Below are 15,995 nucleotides of genomic sequence, written 5' to 3' on the forward strand. Positions count from 1 at the left end.
CATCCCCTCATTAGGCTAGTCTGTCTAGCCTAATCTTTGGGGAATTCTGAATAAAATTGCCCCATTGTGTACACTGTGATGTCCTGAAGACATGTACGAGTAATTACAAAGCATAATAAATTAGGGAATTTGACCTAGTTTGGGATATAGGTTACAATGATTGTAGAGATGTTAGGTATGGCTTCCTGGAGGAAGCAACATCACATCAGAAAGATAAATGGGAGTTAATTAGAGTGAAGCTAGGATTAGAAGAGAAAGGAGAACAGTGAGTCCTAAGGCTGGAGAAAGCATGAGGACTTGAAGAGCTAAAGAGGGCCAGCTTCTCTACAACAGGGAGGAGAGGGAAAAGGTGAAAGCCTTAAGTTTCTTGATCCAAATCCTATTCCAGGATAGAATTAAATCCAGTACTTGAACTCAACAGTGCCATTCACAGAAGCCTGTAGTTTTCTAGGCAGAAATTAGCAATGGCAAACCAACCACTTCCTTCAAAAAGTGAGTATGTTTGTTCACCCAATCATAAATGACCGATCAAACCTCTCAATTATTGAGGTGGGAGTCCTATTTCAACACCAAATCTACTCAGAATTCTAAGCTTCCTCCCCTCCTCTCATGCAAGGCATTCTTCTGATTTGACACACACAACTCAATTGATCTTCAAAAATACCTCCATATGGTGAAACTGTCAAATCTATTGACAATTTTCAGGAAACATCAAAACTAAAAACTTTTTCTTGACAAAAATAGCGAACCAGAAACTTATATTATCTCCATCTGCTTGAGTATAGAAATTACGGCCAAGATCTGGGACTAGCAAAGAGCAGACACAACAGCACAGAAGAGCAGAGCAGACAGCTTTATTACCACTAGACAAACTGGCCATGCACTGTGAGAATTAGAGAAAGGTTTACACAAGTGACAAAAATAAATCAAGTTACCTCAGAGCAAGATTTTGCTTGTTTGGAAACCAGGCTTCCATTATTCTCAGAAGATTTGCGTTTTATAGCCCCAATTCTTGTAGAATTACCTAAAATATTTAAAAACAGGTAAGTTGGCGTCCCTGTCTCTCTTAATGTGAGAAGGATAAAGGGGAAAGGAGAACAAAGATTTTAATCAAACAGTGTGTCTTACCACATGTCACAAAGTTATCATGTACAACTTCAACATGAATCAGTGATGGATCGACAATTTTCAGTGCTGGAATCTTAAAAACAAATAAATAAAACAAAGATACTAGGAAATTTTAAAATGCTCAGGAACACACCAGAAATTAGCTCTATCAACATAACAGTAGGGGCTTCTGGGACTTCCCTGGTGGCGCAGTGGTTAAGAATCCGCCTGCCAATGCAGGGGACACGGGTTCGAGCCCTGGTCCGGGAAGGTCCCACATGACACGGAGCAACTAAGCCCGTGCGCCACAACTACTGAGCCTGCGCTCTAGAGCCCACGAGCCACAACTACTGAGCCCGCATGCCACAGCTACTGAAGCCCACGTGCCTAGAGCCCATGCTCCACAACAAGAGAAGCCACCGCAGTGAGAAGCCCAGGCACCACAACGAAGAGTAGACCCTGCTGGCCGCAACTAGAGAAAGCCCGTGCACAGCAGTGAAGATCCAATGCAGCCATAAATTAATTAATTAATTAAAATTTATTTAAAAAAACAAATAATAGGGGCTTCTTACATATAATTGCTTTTTAAAATAATTGTTTTTTTCTACTCTGATATTTTAATATAAAATAATAAAGGTGTTTAGCTCCTATAAAATACTATAATTCCTTTTTATAATTATCTTTCCCTGTCAAGTTATCTTACACACAATTATCATCATCCTTACCTCCTCACAGTTGACTTGAAGAGTTTTTGATGTTGGGTTTCCATTTACAATGGTTGCAGAAAACCACTGAGTAGATGGGTCCAAGCTATAAATTTTTACTTCTGAACCAACTAAGTTTTTGTCACCTTAAAAAATAAAAATTAAAAAAAATCCTTAGAGCAATATGCATTATCTCCCAACAGCACCATTATCCAGGGTAATCTTTTCCCAAGTCTTTAAAAATGCAGTAGACAAAAAGTAAATATTAAAAGGTACTGCTATAAATGCAAGAAGACAGACATTTCAGCAAAGCTAGGAGAAGATTTAAACTGTATTTTTAAGCTTCACTTTTCTACTGATTTATCTCAGACTTGCAATATATTTCTTCTAGTATTTGTATCAGACCATGAAGTATCAGATAACACATTGAGATGTAACTCATTCTCCTCTGCAGTTTTAGAGGATCCAAATTCAGGAACCTCAGCAAAACTGCTAAGTCTGATAAAATACTTACAATTGTGAAATTGACCAAGAAAATCAATAACAGTAAATGGCAAGATCAAGCTTACCAAATTAATGCTTTATTAATTTTATAAGACTGAAATTCCAAACATATCAAATTCCATGTCAAAATATAGCTGAGCTTGTTTAATACCTACTTCACTTTTATAGTCTTCACATGATCCCTGAGCTCTCCAAATTTCAGAGGCTTCAGAATACATTACAGAATAAAGTCCTCCACTCACCTAGTTGCATGGGAAAAGCAGCAAAAGAATTTCTAACACATTAGAATTTTTAATGAGCAAATGAGTGAGAAGGGCTAAAACATAGCTTCTTACCTTGTAAAAGATGGCTTTCATCCAAATGTTTCACAATCAAAGCTTGAAATTCTTTACTGACATTCTGATTATCGATAAGCGAAAGTCGAAGATTGTTTACATCCTGAAAAATGGAAAATCATTACATTTTAAGGTAACAAGAAGAGTTGTTTAAATTCCAGTGGATATTTCAATCAGTTTAATCACAGGGATTAAAGTAGTGTCAATTAGCCATTTGATGGCAGCAAACCATTGCAACTCCAATGAATTAGACTGGTCAAGTAGTAGGAAACCATCAAACCATCACAAATATAAGGCAGACAGAAGTGAAGTCACCCCAAGCTAAGAGCAAGACAATACTAAGAGTGGCTCAAATTTTAAATATAATAAGCAAACAAACTAGCTAGTCAGTTCGTGTCAAAAATACTCTGTATCCCAAACTCTAGGGAAATTAGGGAAATCACAGCTCCAAATGCAAGGGGCAAAAGACACATACACAGAAATCACTTAGATCCATAGTGTCAGTTCATTGAAATTGCTGTTTTTAACAAACATCATTTCACACAGATTCATTTCCCCTAACTAGAATTCCAAATGCATTCTTGTTTACGAAGAGGGGCGTGGGGGGGGAGGAAGGACAAAATCTGAATGAATAGCGTTAAGCCTTCAGCTAGCCAGCTTTGAAACATTCAATTCTTGGCAGCTCTAGTTTTGGCACTATTCCACAGTGCTCTGGCTTTGTGTGTACACTCAGTTATGATAAATGTATACAGACTGTCAATAGGAGGAACCTGCCAAACCCAAACTGCATAGCACAGAAGCCCTTCCAATATCAGGCCTTCATGCTTTTCTGCATGTGAAATGGGTACACAGTGGCCAAAAACAGTTCATCCATTTCTCCCATTGGAAAGAACAGTCTTTTAGAGAGGCCATGCTGGAAAAATTTCTTAAGCCAAATAACATTAGACTTGAACTAGGGGTTTCATAAGAGCTCAACATTAATAACCAGAACGGGCCATGTGTTTTGTTTTGTTTTTTTTCATGCTACTGCAATTTCAAAAAATTTAAATGTGTTCTCCAATTCCTACTACAAGGTAAAATACCACGTCAGTGTGGCAGGCCACAAAGGGCTCTTAAATAAATAAAACTTACTGACCTTTTTCAACCTCAAGAAACAAAACTGAAAAGGTTAAACACATGAAAGATATAAAACAGAACTGTCCTGAAAACAATGCTAAGAAGTAAATACTGCTCAGTGAAGCAGACATCCACAGCCCCTGCTGTATGTTCCTTGGTCCTTAAGAGCAGTCATTCTGCCTTTTAATGTTGGAAAAATATCAAGATGCCTATTTGACATATGAAGATAACTTGTGTCTGCAATTAAGTAAAAGCATCTTCCTCTGTTCCATTTACTAAACATTATAGAATAGGGTTCAGAGTGTGAATCTTGTTTTCACTCACTTCGAGGACATGGAAGTAAAAGTAAGACTTGCGCAGAGAAAAGTCAATGCCAAGTCAATGACCCTTGGTCCTAAACTGTCTTTCAGCAAATAAACTGGTTTAATTGTCCTACAGGCCATAGAAACAAGTCAGGTCACAAAACAGAAGTGGTTAAAGGGGATGACTAAGTTTCACAAATGACATATAAAAAAAACAGTGTTAGGGCTTCCCTGGTGGCGCGGTCGTTGGGAGTCCACCTGCCGATGCAGGGGACACGGGTTCGTGCCCCGGTCCGGAAAGATCCCACATGCTGTGGAGCGGCTGGGCCCGTGAGCCGTGGCCTCTGAGCCTGCGCGTCCGGAGCCTGTGCTCCGCAGTGGGAGAGGCCACAACAGCGAGAGGCCCGCGTACCGCAAAAAACAAAAAACATAAAAAAACCAATGTTATCATAAGACCAACATTATTCCCAAGGTAGTGATCTGTGGCAGTAATCTGTGTGTTCTTCCCCTCCCTCCCAACATTTTTACAATAAAGGAAAAAATCACACACGAGCAAGAACCAAGAGCCTAAATGTTGTGAAGAAAAAGGAGGGAGTTCTGCAAGCTAATTGGAAAGAATATGAATGAACACACACACACACACACACACACACACACACACACACACACGATTTACACTGTTTGTGGTAGTTATGTTAAGTCGCCACAAACACTGAATTAGTGAATACTGAACCATTCCTAGGGGAAAGATGGGGTTAGCTTCCTTCAAGCCTCTGGTCACAATACTGTCGTCAACCAATCAATACATAACCTTGTTTTATGTGTTTCTGTTGAAAAACACATTATTTAGTATATATTGCTGCAATGCTAACCTCGAACCCATGGCCACTATACCTCACGGCTGAATGAAGCTTATCTAACACATGTATTTTCTCCCTAAGACACATCACAGCCTCGTTGCACTTAGAACACTAGAGAGCACTTCAGCACTACCCTTGGGGCCATTTGAAAGAGTGAAATCACCAACGAAAAAGCACAAAAATGCAGTACTAAATAGACCTTGAAAAGGACACTTGTTTACAGTAGAAGAGAGGAAGTAAGAAGGCAGAATGTCACCTTATTCAAGCTCAGCTGGGAACATGTGTCAGACAACTGAAAATCTTCACCACTGTGCACATGTCTGTGAATGACCATGAAAGCACCAAAGTACTGACTGGGGGGTTACAAATATATTTTAGCAAGTAAGCAAGTTCCCAAATACAGAATCCTTAAATAATCAGGACTGACATATATATATACATACACAGATATATGTATATATATGAATGATAGTCTTAGAAATGAGCTTCATATCACCTAGGTGTTTCTATACACACACATCATCAACTGTAGTACGTTTGTCCTTCCAACCCCAAATAAACAGTACCAACCCAACGGCTAACACTAAGCAATGATGTCTGACAACTTAACTGCTCATAAGATGGGTCCTTTTCTCTGTTAGATATCTGAATGAGAGCAATCAACATCAATATGTTAGTTCTCATATTCAAGGAGTCTGTCTTTCTATTTTTAGGGTTTAATATCGTTTCCGTGTTTTACCTGTATAGGCTTTAAAAGGTCTTTAGAAAGAAATACTCTTTGTTGATCTCCTAAAAAGCGAATAGACGTTATGGATCCCAAACCAGCTTTGTCCAGCAGAGGTCTGTACATCTGAAACAGAAGAAAATGCTTTGGCATCATAACTGCTGCTGGCGTAATTCTGAAAACGGGGACTGGCAATATTCCATACACGTGGAGAGAGAGAAAGCCATTCAGTCGTTTATTTACTATCAGTATCTCAATAATAACTATTCATGCAACCACAACAGGCGCACGTAATTTCTACCCAGAATCAATAACTTAAATGCGATACACATTTGAGAGTCATTAACATATAGGTCTGGGGCCACAGATGTATGGCTTCCCCCAAATTTATGCAAAATATTGCTTTATGTACATTTTTGTGGGGAGACAGGGCCATGTTTTTAGCAAATTCTTAATAGATGGGGGAAAAAATACAAAGAGCAAAATACAACTTTAAACAAAACCCGACACCACTCAAAAACCTCCAGCAGCTCTTCTCACCCATGGGCAAAATCTTAACTTTGCTCATACGGGCATGCAGGCCCTTCACAAGCTGGTCAGCCTTTCAATCATCCTCTTAGCCTTTCAACTATCCAATCTGCCCCTTCCTCCTTCAAGCCCCAGCTCATGTCTCAAATAGCCTGAACTGTGCTCTCCTGATCACTATTTTCCTTTAACTGCACCAGACTTATGGTGTGGAAATGGCACAGTCATATACTGACTGCTAGCATCTTTAAAGCCAAAGAAATATGAGCCGAGGGAACCTTAAAGATCATGAGACCCCAAGTGGAAACCCTCACAGGGTCCAGGCAACAGCTACTTTTCAGCTTCCGCCCACTGTTGCGACAAGGAACTGCTATGCGGCCCCAGTGCTCCCATATCTTGCCACTTCTCCAAGAAAAACTGGAACTCTAGATTTTTAAGGACATTCTCTACATTTTTTAAATGTAGACAGCTAGTTTAGATTTTCTTAAAACACTGTGAGGGTCAAACCAAAAAGATCTGTATGTCTGTATATATCTGCTGGTTTCTAACCACTGACCTAGACTAGACGTTCCCCACATGACCTCCACCCCCGACTTTTCAAGTGAAGAAACTGAGGCCCAAGAAAAGTCAAGGGTCAGAGTTGCAGGGCTCCTAGCAGGGCTGACAGGAGGTTCTGGGGGTTCTTCTGAATCTTCTACACTGTCATATCTCTGTACTATTATTTTCCAGAGGACCAAATATAGGCATTACGTATAGATTTTCCCTGTTTCATTCGTAACGGGTGAAATACCCTCTTCTCAGGAGTTCAAATAAGCCCGAGTTTTACTCACTATCGCAGGCCACTGAACAATTCGCTCAGAAACTTCAGGAGACTTCCGTTCAGCCAAAACCAAGTTATGTTCCACTAAAAAGGCTCTCCTTAGAAGGCTGTAGACGTCTATCCATCTTCTCTTCCTCCAAGATTCCCCATCAAACTCCACACACACCTAAGACAAACAAAATTGAAGGAAAGCAGACTTGATTAACAAAAATAAACATGAAAAATGCCTAAGTTGAATTATACCCTCACCATTCTACTCGAGTCTGGTATCTGAATACGCTGCCCCCAACTCCTGCTCTCTTACTTCCCTTCTAAACCCACAATAAACTAACCAGATCTGTTAGAACCAATGAGCTTTGGCTCCCAAACCACTCTGGGAAGCAGAGTCAAGGGATGTGGAGACCAGTCTCTGCCCTCAAAGTAACCTCTGGGAAGCCTTCACAAAAAAGAACCCCCGTGTAGAAGGTTTTTACATATGTTAATTAGACATCAGAGCTTTGAGAATTCAAAGACAGAAATCTGAAACCCAAAGTACTTCTCGCAGGGCATTGTAATTCTATGTTGACACTGTCAGTGAGTTTAAGATGACCGCCCATCACACAATCCACCACTGGCTTCTGAAGCCCTCTGGTAGCAGTAGGACTCGGCACCAGGCGCTTTCAACACCTTGAGTTGAATAAACTGGGAAATTACCTCGTTTGAAATCCAAGACAAGACAACTTTGCTACATATAGAAACGAGTAATTGATAAAGGACCCCAGAATTTTCCAAAACTACCTCTAACTTCTTACATGAAAATTAAACTACCTTTGAAATACTATTTTCCAAGTAACTATGAAGTTTTCTGCTTCTGATCTGCAAAATACCTTTTAGCCCTAAAGTTAAAACCCTTATAATTTGTAGATATTTTAAAACATAAAAAAAGAATTCAGTCCAAAAGTGGGTCTCTGACAGTAACCCATAAGTAGGAATCAGTCACAAAACCTTAAAAGTCATATAAACGTACCAAACACCTTAGCTTCCTTAACCCATTATGAATACGCTACCGTTTCATTTACTCTAAGTCTTTTAAAATGTTTCTTATGTTTTAACTGAGATACAATAAACTCCCTCAATATTCAGTGTAAAAATCACTATTTTGGGCTTCCCCGGTGGCGCAGTGGTTGAGAGTCCGCCTGCTGATGTAGGGGACATGGGTTCGTGCCCCGGTCCGGGAAGATCCCACATGCCGCGGAGCAGCTAGGCCCGTGAGCCATGGCCGCTGAGTCTGCGCGTCCGGAGCCTGTGCTCGGCAACCGGAGAGGCCACAGCAGTGAGAGGCCCGCGTACCGCAAAAAAAAAAAAAAATCACTATTTTAACTTGATTTAAAAGCTCTCCTCTTAATAGAGTGATGTCTCATTTTTGGTTTCAAAGAATTAGTTAATAAATCTATCAACACTTCATAATTTCATAGGCAATCATATCTCCCTTTTCAACCTTTAATTTAAAACAGTTTATTTAATTTCCATTTATTCATCAGAACCCAATTCAAAAATCCTTTCCTCAAGCCTTCCCTTACCAAAGAGCCCCTCTCTCTCCCAAGAGAAGTCCCTTGCTAATTGTTCTCAAAACTCTGTACTCTTCTTTTGTAGCACTATTCCACATTTTGAATTATTTATTTGTGGTCAACTGATTGACATTTTAAAAACTCTAATCGGTCAAAGTCTGTCTTCTTTAACTTACCATGTATTTCATCAGTCAGTACTCGAATACTTGTTGAATGAATAAATTTCTCTCTGAATTGGGCTCTTACCTTGTTTCTCTCACCCATTTGGAAGGCAGGAAGTTCCCAACTGATATACCACTAGCCTCAATCCCAAACTTTTCCAGTTTTATGGCTATAGACTATCAATCTTTAAAACCAATGAAATTTGAGACCCATCCTATCCTTCTCCCCCAACCACAAAATATGCACCCCTAATTTCCCAGGCAACTTCCCCTGAGAAGCTGCATATCTTCTTGGTATGGCAGGCTTTTAACCTTGCAGTTATTACAGCATAAGTGTAAATGTGTTAAGCACCTACTATGTGACAAGGCCCTGCGTACTCCACCTTGGTTCTATGTATTCCATCACCATAACCAACCAGTGGTCCTTCACATCGGGCTTCAGAGACTGCCCATCTTCCTTTCTGTTTGCCTAGTCACAGAATCCAGGTCCTCTGACATCTCCCCTAGTCTTTTTGCCCCACAGCACATCAACCTCAAACCCAACTTAGCTTTGGATGACAGTTTTCCCATCAACATAGTGTAAGAGGAATGCACATCTACACACATCAGAATCAGAGAGATCTGGGTTTGAATACCAGCTATGTTGAAGCTTTCTTAGAATGATTTTACATGCATAAAATAAAATATGTAGAATTACAAAGGAAACCAATTAACCGTACCCAGGTCAAAAAGCTAAGCTCTCTGAATCTTGTGTTCTGGTAGCTTCAAAATGAAAGTACTAAGACCCACCCTTCACTGAATTGTTAGGTAGATTTTAAAGGCAATTTATGTTAAGTATCTGGCAAGGAGACTAGGTAGGTTTTTTTTTTGCGGTACGCAGGCCTCTCACTGTTGTGGCCTCTCCCATTGTGGAGCACAGGCTCTGGACGGGCAGGCTTCAGCGGCCATGGCTCACGGGCCCAGCTGCTCCGCGGCATGTGGGATCTTCCCGGACCGGGGCACGAACCCGTGTCCCCTGCATCGGCAGGCGGACTCTCAACGACTGCGCCACCAGGGAAGCCCAAGACTAGGTAGTTTTAAGACCTCCGTGGTAATTCAAATCTTAATTTATCAGAGTATCACTTCTTCAGTTAGGAATGGGAGGAGGAAGACTTCAATATGATTATCTAACATCTACTCAGAAAAAAAGTAATCTAAGATCTTAAGTGGCTTCCCAAAACGTATGCAATATCACAGTTCTTATCATATCTATAAGCTATCTATAAAGCTTATGATCAACCCTAAACCAAATTTTAGACAAGCTGCCTCTTTATATCTCAATTATTTTAACATAAATTTATTTATTTATTAATTATTTATTTTTGGCTGCATTGGGTCTTCATTGCTGCACATAGGCTTTCTCTAGTTGCAGCGAGCAGGTGCTACTCTTTGTCGCGGTGCATGGTCTTCTCACTGTGGTGGCTTCTCTTGTTGCGGAGCACGGGCTCTAGGCATGCGGGCTTCAGGAGTTGTGGCACACGGGCTCAGTACTTGTGGCTCACAGGCTCTAGAGTGCAGGCTCAGTAGTTGTGGCGCACAGGCTACGTTGCTCTGCGGCATGTGGGATCTTCCCGGACCAGGGCTCGAACCCGTGTCCCCTGCATTGGTAGGCGGATTCTTAACTGCGCCACCAGGGAAGTCCCTATGTCTCAATTTTTGAGTAATCTGAAAATTAAGTTTAGTTCTTTAAAAATAAACAAATTTAGTTTTTTAAAAATAAATAATACTTTGAAGTATTAGGCTGTGTTGGTCAAAACTTCACATTTAAAAAGATGACTTTTAAGGGGCTTCCCTGGTGGCGCAGTGGTTGAGAGTCCGCCTGCCGATGCAGGGGACACGGGTTCATGCCCCGGTCCGGGAGGATCCCACATGCCGCGGAGCGGCTGGGCCCGTGAGCCATGGCCGCTGAGCCTGCGCGTCCGGAGCCTGTGCTCCGCAGCGGGAGAGGCTGCAGCTGTGGGAGGCCCGCGTACCGCAAAAAAAAAAAAAAAAGATGACTTTTGAAAAAATATAATAAAACCAACAAGTTGTGAGCTTTCTTCAACGTTCTTTAAAAAGTTTCCTGTTTATCATAACTACATATCTTTCATTTGTGCCTTGAGGTCTGAAGTTCTATATATAAGGACACCCCCCCCCCCCGCACCAAAAGCCTCTTTTACAGAAATTTCTATTTAAGAAAAACAACGGTAAGAATTCAAATTCAGGGGGAACTAATGTGATTTGACCAAGCTCCTGCAAAGTGACAGATACGACTAGTTCTCATTCTAAATGGTGTTCTTTCCTCCACAATCCCTTGGTCCACAAAGGAGATGTTATCTGTGCTGTCTGACTCCAAAGGCCAGAAAAAGGCCTATTAATTACAACTTACTACCTATAATTCCCAAATTTCCTATTTAAAAAATAGGGCATTTTGTAAATACGTGCCTATTAGCTTATAAAATTTCTTGACCAGATGTTGGATATTTCAAGTTAATTATTTCAAGCTGTTCGTCCCAGAAAGATAAATCTCTTTCCTTTAAGATATATGAATTAATATTATCTAATCAAGCTAATCTCAAAACCTCCACTTTTAGTATACACTAATCTTACCTAAGTATATGATTTTGAAAACTATCAGAATAGCCAAGTAAAATGTTTCCAAGTTTAAAAGTAGGCACTTACACAATGGCATGGTTTTTAATCACGAAGTTTTTAATGACATTCTACTCTATGCCCAGTACTACGGTACAGAATATCACTTATTTCACTGCTTCACAAATTAGGAATTAATTCATTATGCTTCTATTTATGTCTTCTTACACCTAGACTCTTATCTAAAATCCCAGAGTCTAGCATTCAATTATAGGGGTAAACACTTTTTATTATTACACTGTGCTAAGTTTCTCATTTTACATGGGTTGACTGTCAACAGAATCCACCAACATTCAAGTTTCAACTGTATGCAAGGATGAAAAAACTAGGCATTGATTGGTCAAGGTATCCAACTGCCAAAAAGGGCTTTAACAGCAGCAAATGGTACATATAGTTGGCAAGTACTACTCATCTGCTAAGGACATCCCAAAGAACTAAGAAGGGGCAGAAGACTCAAGGAAAAAGTAGGTTCAAAGCAAGGAAAAGACTTAGACAAACAAGTTGGGGAAGGAGGGCATTCCCAGCATGCGTAGAACAAAGTCAGTTAAGAAGCAATCTGCCTCACACTCAAGTAGACAGAGTAGCACAAAAATAAGGTTGAAGAAGTCCTTATAATCACACCTAATTAAGATCTGTTGTTATCCAAGTTAAAGAGAATGCCAATGCTCCATTGGAAGATAATTTCTGAACTGCTTTTCTATATACGAGTAATAATTTTATGATTCCTTCATCTGTTCAAATATTTTAGCAAAAACTACATGCCAAGCAATGTTCTCAGTGCTGGGGATACTGAACCCAGCAAAATAGAGTTGCTCTAACCTCACTCTATCTGAATATTAAAGCCTAGTGTTTAAGGTCTGGGGACAAACTTCGGCAAGTTATTTAACTTGTTTAAGCCTCAATTTCTAACACTAAAAAATGTGGTTTACTATCTAGGATTTTTGTGAGGATTAAATCAAAGTATTTACTGCATGATAAGTATCTATTATGTCTTCACCTAACTTCTTTGTAATCAACTACTAAACATTGTATCTGAATAAGTGACTTTGTTACAAAGTCTTTCTCTAGATGAAACAAATCTGTTATGTCTTCACCTAACTTCTCTGTAATCAACTACTAAACATTGTATCTGAGTAAGTGACTTTGTTACAAAGTCTTTCTCTAGATGAAACAAAGTTAACAAGCCTTGGTCTCATTCATTTCAACCTCAACTAAGGAAGCAAGTCAGTCTAGACAGACTTGTACTTCTATTAGTACTAAAACAGTTGCACACTACTTGAATTTCATTCATTCATATTCATTGCAGCCCCCCCAACCCACTCCCAAAAACTCAATATCCCTAAGCCCAGGTCTTAGGCATTGTCTTAGTTACTCAGTTCCTGCCTGCATCTGGCCAAACACAATAGGTTTCAATGTTTCAAAAACTGTGTTTTTGCTAACACAACATATCCTTAAACTTACACCAATTACTTTATCTGCTACTCAATTAAGGAATGCAGCAATAAATCATGATTCAAAAAGAGAAACTGAGTAGATTTCTTACATGAGGGCTGAGTTGTGAAGTCTGTAGGTAAAGCAAAAAATCCACTATAGTCAAAATTGCTTTTGAATTAAAATCCCTGTCGTCTCCAGGTTAGGCACCTTAGTGCAGTGAAGACACACATAGCCAAACGTGGATTCCAATGCTCCCTCTGTCACTTAGTAGCTAACTATGCAAGTCTGGACAAGATTTCCTTTCCTAAATCTATTTCTTTATTCTGAAAATGAAGATACCACCACCACTTCAAAGGCTGGGGGTGAGGGAGATGTGGAGATTTAAAAGAACACACATAAAGGACCTCCTAGGTTCCCTTCCTAACCCAACGGGTCTGCAATCACTGCTGAGTAAGGAAACACCTAGTCTCTCATCATCTGCCAAAGAACTAAAGACTGTAAGGATTAATCTTGTTTCCACTCAAATCGGGTAAAAACAAATGCACTACAGAAAATTTTACTTGGCAGGTGAAATGAACCGCCGCAACTATGACTGAAATCTACTACACAAAGCCCATTTTATTGAGAAAGATGATTAGCCTAAGCAAATAGGCTGTACCACATTACCTTCTTTCTGTAAACATCAAAACGCACCTTGCTAGGAGTGAAACCAAATTTCACAGTGTACGACAGGAGTCCTCTGGTGGCAGAGCCTTTGATCAGGGAGCACGATGATTAAGAAGGTGGGCTCAAGGGTCAAAACTTTCTGGGTCAGAACACAGGTTATGCCAATTCCTTGAACAGTGTTTCAGCAATCAACACATATTCAACTGCCAATGCGAAAACTTGCTTCCCTTATTTGAGCAGTTTTCAAGAAAAAGCAAAGATAATGACCAAGTGGAGATACTAAAACATATCCGTTACCCAGGATGGAAAGCTCTTCTGTTCTGACAAGCTTCCTTCAAGTTATCACCACTTCGGAGTCTTTGTTGGGGACCTTTTTTCAGTTATTTTTGCACAAAGGAGTCTTTGTTGGTACAATGGCTTCCTCACTGGTAGTTTCCACACAATCCTTTCACACCAATACTTCTATTAGGGAGTACGATCAGAATTCATCTCTTTTTGAAAAGATCTAACTGAAAAAGGTTCTGCGTGCCATTCTGATTAAAAATCACTGGCCGCACTCGTTCCCATTTCTCTCCCTTCCCTCAAACACCCAAATGGAATATTTCAAAGCCATCCCTCCAACACACCATATAAGGGGCAGCTCCACCCCAGCCCTCCATATATGGTCATATCCCACACCCACTCACAGACTCATCAGAGACAACCAGGAACCCACTCCTGCCCTGACCCACCATATACGGACAAATACCCACCTTAATATACTGAAGAGAATTAAGCTCCTTCCTCTACACTCACACTTCTAAGTCTGAAAGTTTAAGAAGTTGGGTGAAGAAATTAGAAGGAACAAACAAAAAACCCGACTGAAAGCACTTCTAAGCACTAGTGCTCAATTCTCAATGATTCCTAACGTCACCCACTTGCCCAACTTAATATTAACAACACTCCCCCTTCGGAGAAATCATCGTACAGCCCTGATAAGGCACAGCGCGTGCAATAACTAATCATGTCTGAGCAACCCTAAGCCCATTATTAAACACGGGCAACTCTAAGCCAAACACACCTCGCTCTACACACCATTTCAAAGACTTTCAAGGTCTACTTTTCTGCACCTTCAGATCAGATGCCAACTTTCTGGTCGCCTTTTCAGAAAAAGGGAGGGAGGGTTGCTGGCTGTCTCGTTACCAAGGTAACTAGGAAACGTCCGACTGCCGAGGCCCGGGAGCCGGTTTTACCTTCAGATCCTTCTTAGTAACGTCGGTGTGGGAGACGGCTCGAATGGTCCCGGAGAGCCAGGGCCACTCGGCGACGCGCTCCAAGTCCCAGCTGTCGTGGCCGCCGTCGCTGCCGTCGGCTGCGGACAGACTGAGGAATCGCTTCCCTACCAATACTGGCCAACTTTCTCCGAGCGTGAGCACCATGGTTCCAACGCTGCAGGAAGGGCTCCTCCCTGCAAAAACACAAAAACAAAATGCAACGGGGGCGGCCGGCGGGAGGGGGCCGGGAAGAGAGGTCGTTGGGGGAGGCCAGGGCGGAGGAAAGGGTCCTAATCCCGATCGGAGGAGGGGACCCCAGGCGGCGGCGGGTGAGACGGAGGACCCGCACCCGATCTCTCCACCCGCGCCCTTCCCGCCCCCCGATCCCTCCCCCACCGCAAACACTGGCCCAAGCGTCGCGTGACCCTGGCTCTCCCAAGTTTCGCTTTTCCAAAACCTGAAACCTAAATGCAGACAGAGTGAGGGGAGAATTATTTGTGGCTTAAGTGGATTTGAAAGTGTTCGCCCCTCACCCCGGAAAAGAAAAGGCCCCGAAGCAGAGGCCCCGTCCCAGGCGGCCGGGTCCCCGCCCCGGGCAGCCCCGCGGGAGGGGCGAGCCCGCCGTTCCGCACTTGCCCCGCCGCCCCGCCCCGACACCCTTCTACTCGGCCGCAGACCCCCAGCCTGCGCCGCGGCGCGGGGGCGGCGGGGCCGCGGGCTTGGCGCCTTCACCTTTCTTCCTCCGATCCCTTCAGCCGAGGCCGTGGCGCTCTTACCCCGCCTCCCGCCTCCCGCCTCCCGCCTCCCTGAGTCACCGGCGGCGGCCACCGTTTCCAGCCGCCCAGCCGACTCTAGCTCTCTGACTTGGTTCAAGAGCTCTCACAAGACACGCACAGCCTCCCGGGCCCGCCCCCTCGGAGCCGCTTCCATCGCTCATTGGCTGGGTCCAAGGAGCTGGGCGAGACTCGTGGGGAAGGAGCCCATCGCCATTGGCCGCCCCGGCGAGGGCGGGGCGAGAGAAAAAAACAATTCCTCGGCTGCCTCCTCCCTTTCCCCTCCCCCTTCCGACTCTCGGACGACCCCCATTAGGTTAAAGTACACCGAGCGTAAGCGAGGGATCCCTCCGCCACAGCCATTCTTTCCATTTGTTGCCTCACGGGATGCAAAAAAGTCCAGAGAAATCGGTCATCAACTTTAGGACCCAGAGGAAAATTGCAGTGGTGCACAGATAAGACTGAATGGCGAACCCCAGGGCTGTAAGTGCTTA

General features: G+C 42.3%; 1 protein-coding gene across 8 annotated transcripts in view; it reads right to left on the bottom strand.

Annotated features, from left to right (window-relative positions):
* KDM3A (lysine demethylase 3A) overlaps nt 1–15,593 on the bottom strand; it is a 63,212-nt gene extending 47,619 nt beyond the window's left edge. For 2 of the 8 annotated variants that reach the window (XR_004521797.2, XR_004521796.2), the window contains exons 1-7: nt 14,708–15,093; nt 7,008–7,163; nt 5,668–5,778; nt 2,651–2,753; nt 1,833–1,957; nt 1,129–1,201; nt 936–1,024 (exon numbers count right to left, since the gene is read on the bottom strand). Coding sequence is in view for 6 of the 8 variants with exons in the window: in XM_033838501.2 (XP_033694392.1) it covers nt 936–1,024; nt 1,129–1,201; nt 1,833–1,957; nt 2,651–2,753; nt 5,668–5,778; nt 7,008–7,163; nt 14,708–14,893 (843 nt within the window). In the remaining 2 variants the exon portion in view is untranslated. Of the gene's footprint in view, nt 1–935; nt 1,025–1,128; nt 1,202–1,832; nt 1,958–2,650; nt 2,754–5,667; nt 5,779–7,007; nt 7,164–14,227; nt 14,281–14,707; nt 15,094–15,124; nt 15,143–15,261; nt 15,407–15,460 lie in introns of those variants that run through there. The other 6 variants (XM_033838501.2, XM_033838502.2, XM_033838500.2 and 3 more) reach the window with 6 other exon arrangements.
* Between the last annotated feature and the right edge of the window lie 402 nt (nt 15,594–15,995).

The sequence above is a fragment of the Tursiops truncatus genome, chromosome 14, assembly GCF_011762595.2.
Source record: "Tursiops truncatus isolate mTurTru1 chromosome 14, mTurTru1.mat.Y, whole genome shotgun sequence".
In the NCBI taxonomy this organism is placed as follows: domain Eukaryota; kingdom Metazoa; phylum Chordata; class Mammalia; order Artiodactyla; family Delphinidae; genus Tursiops; species Tursiops truncatus.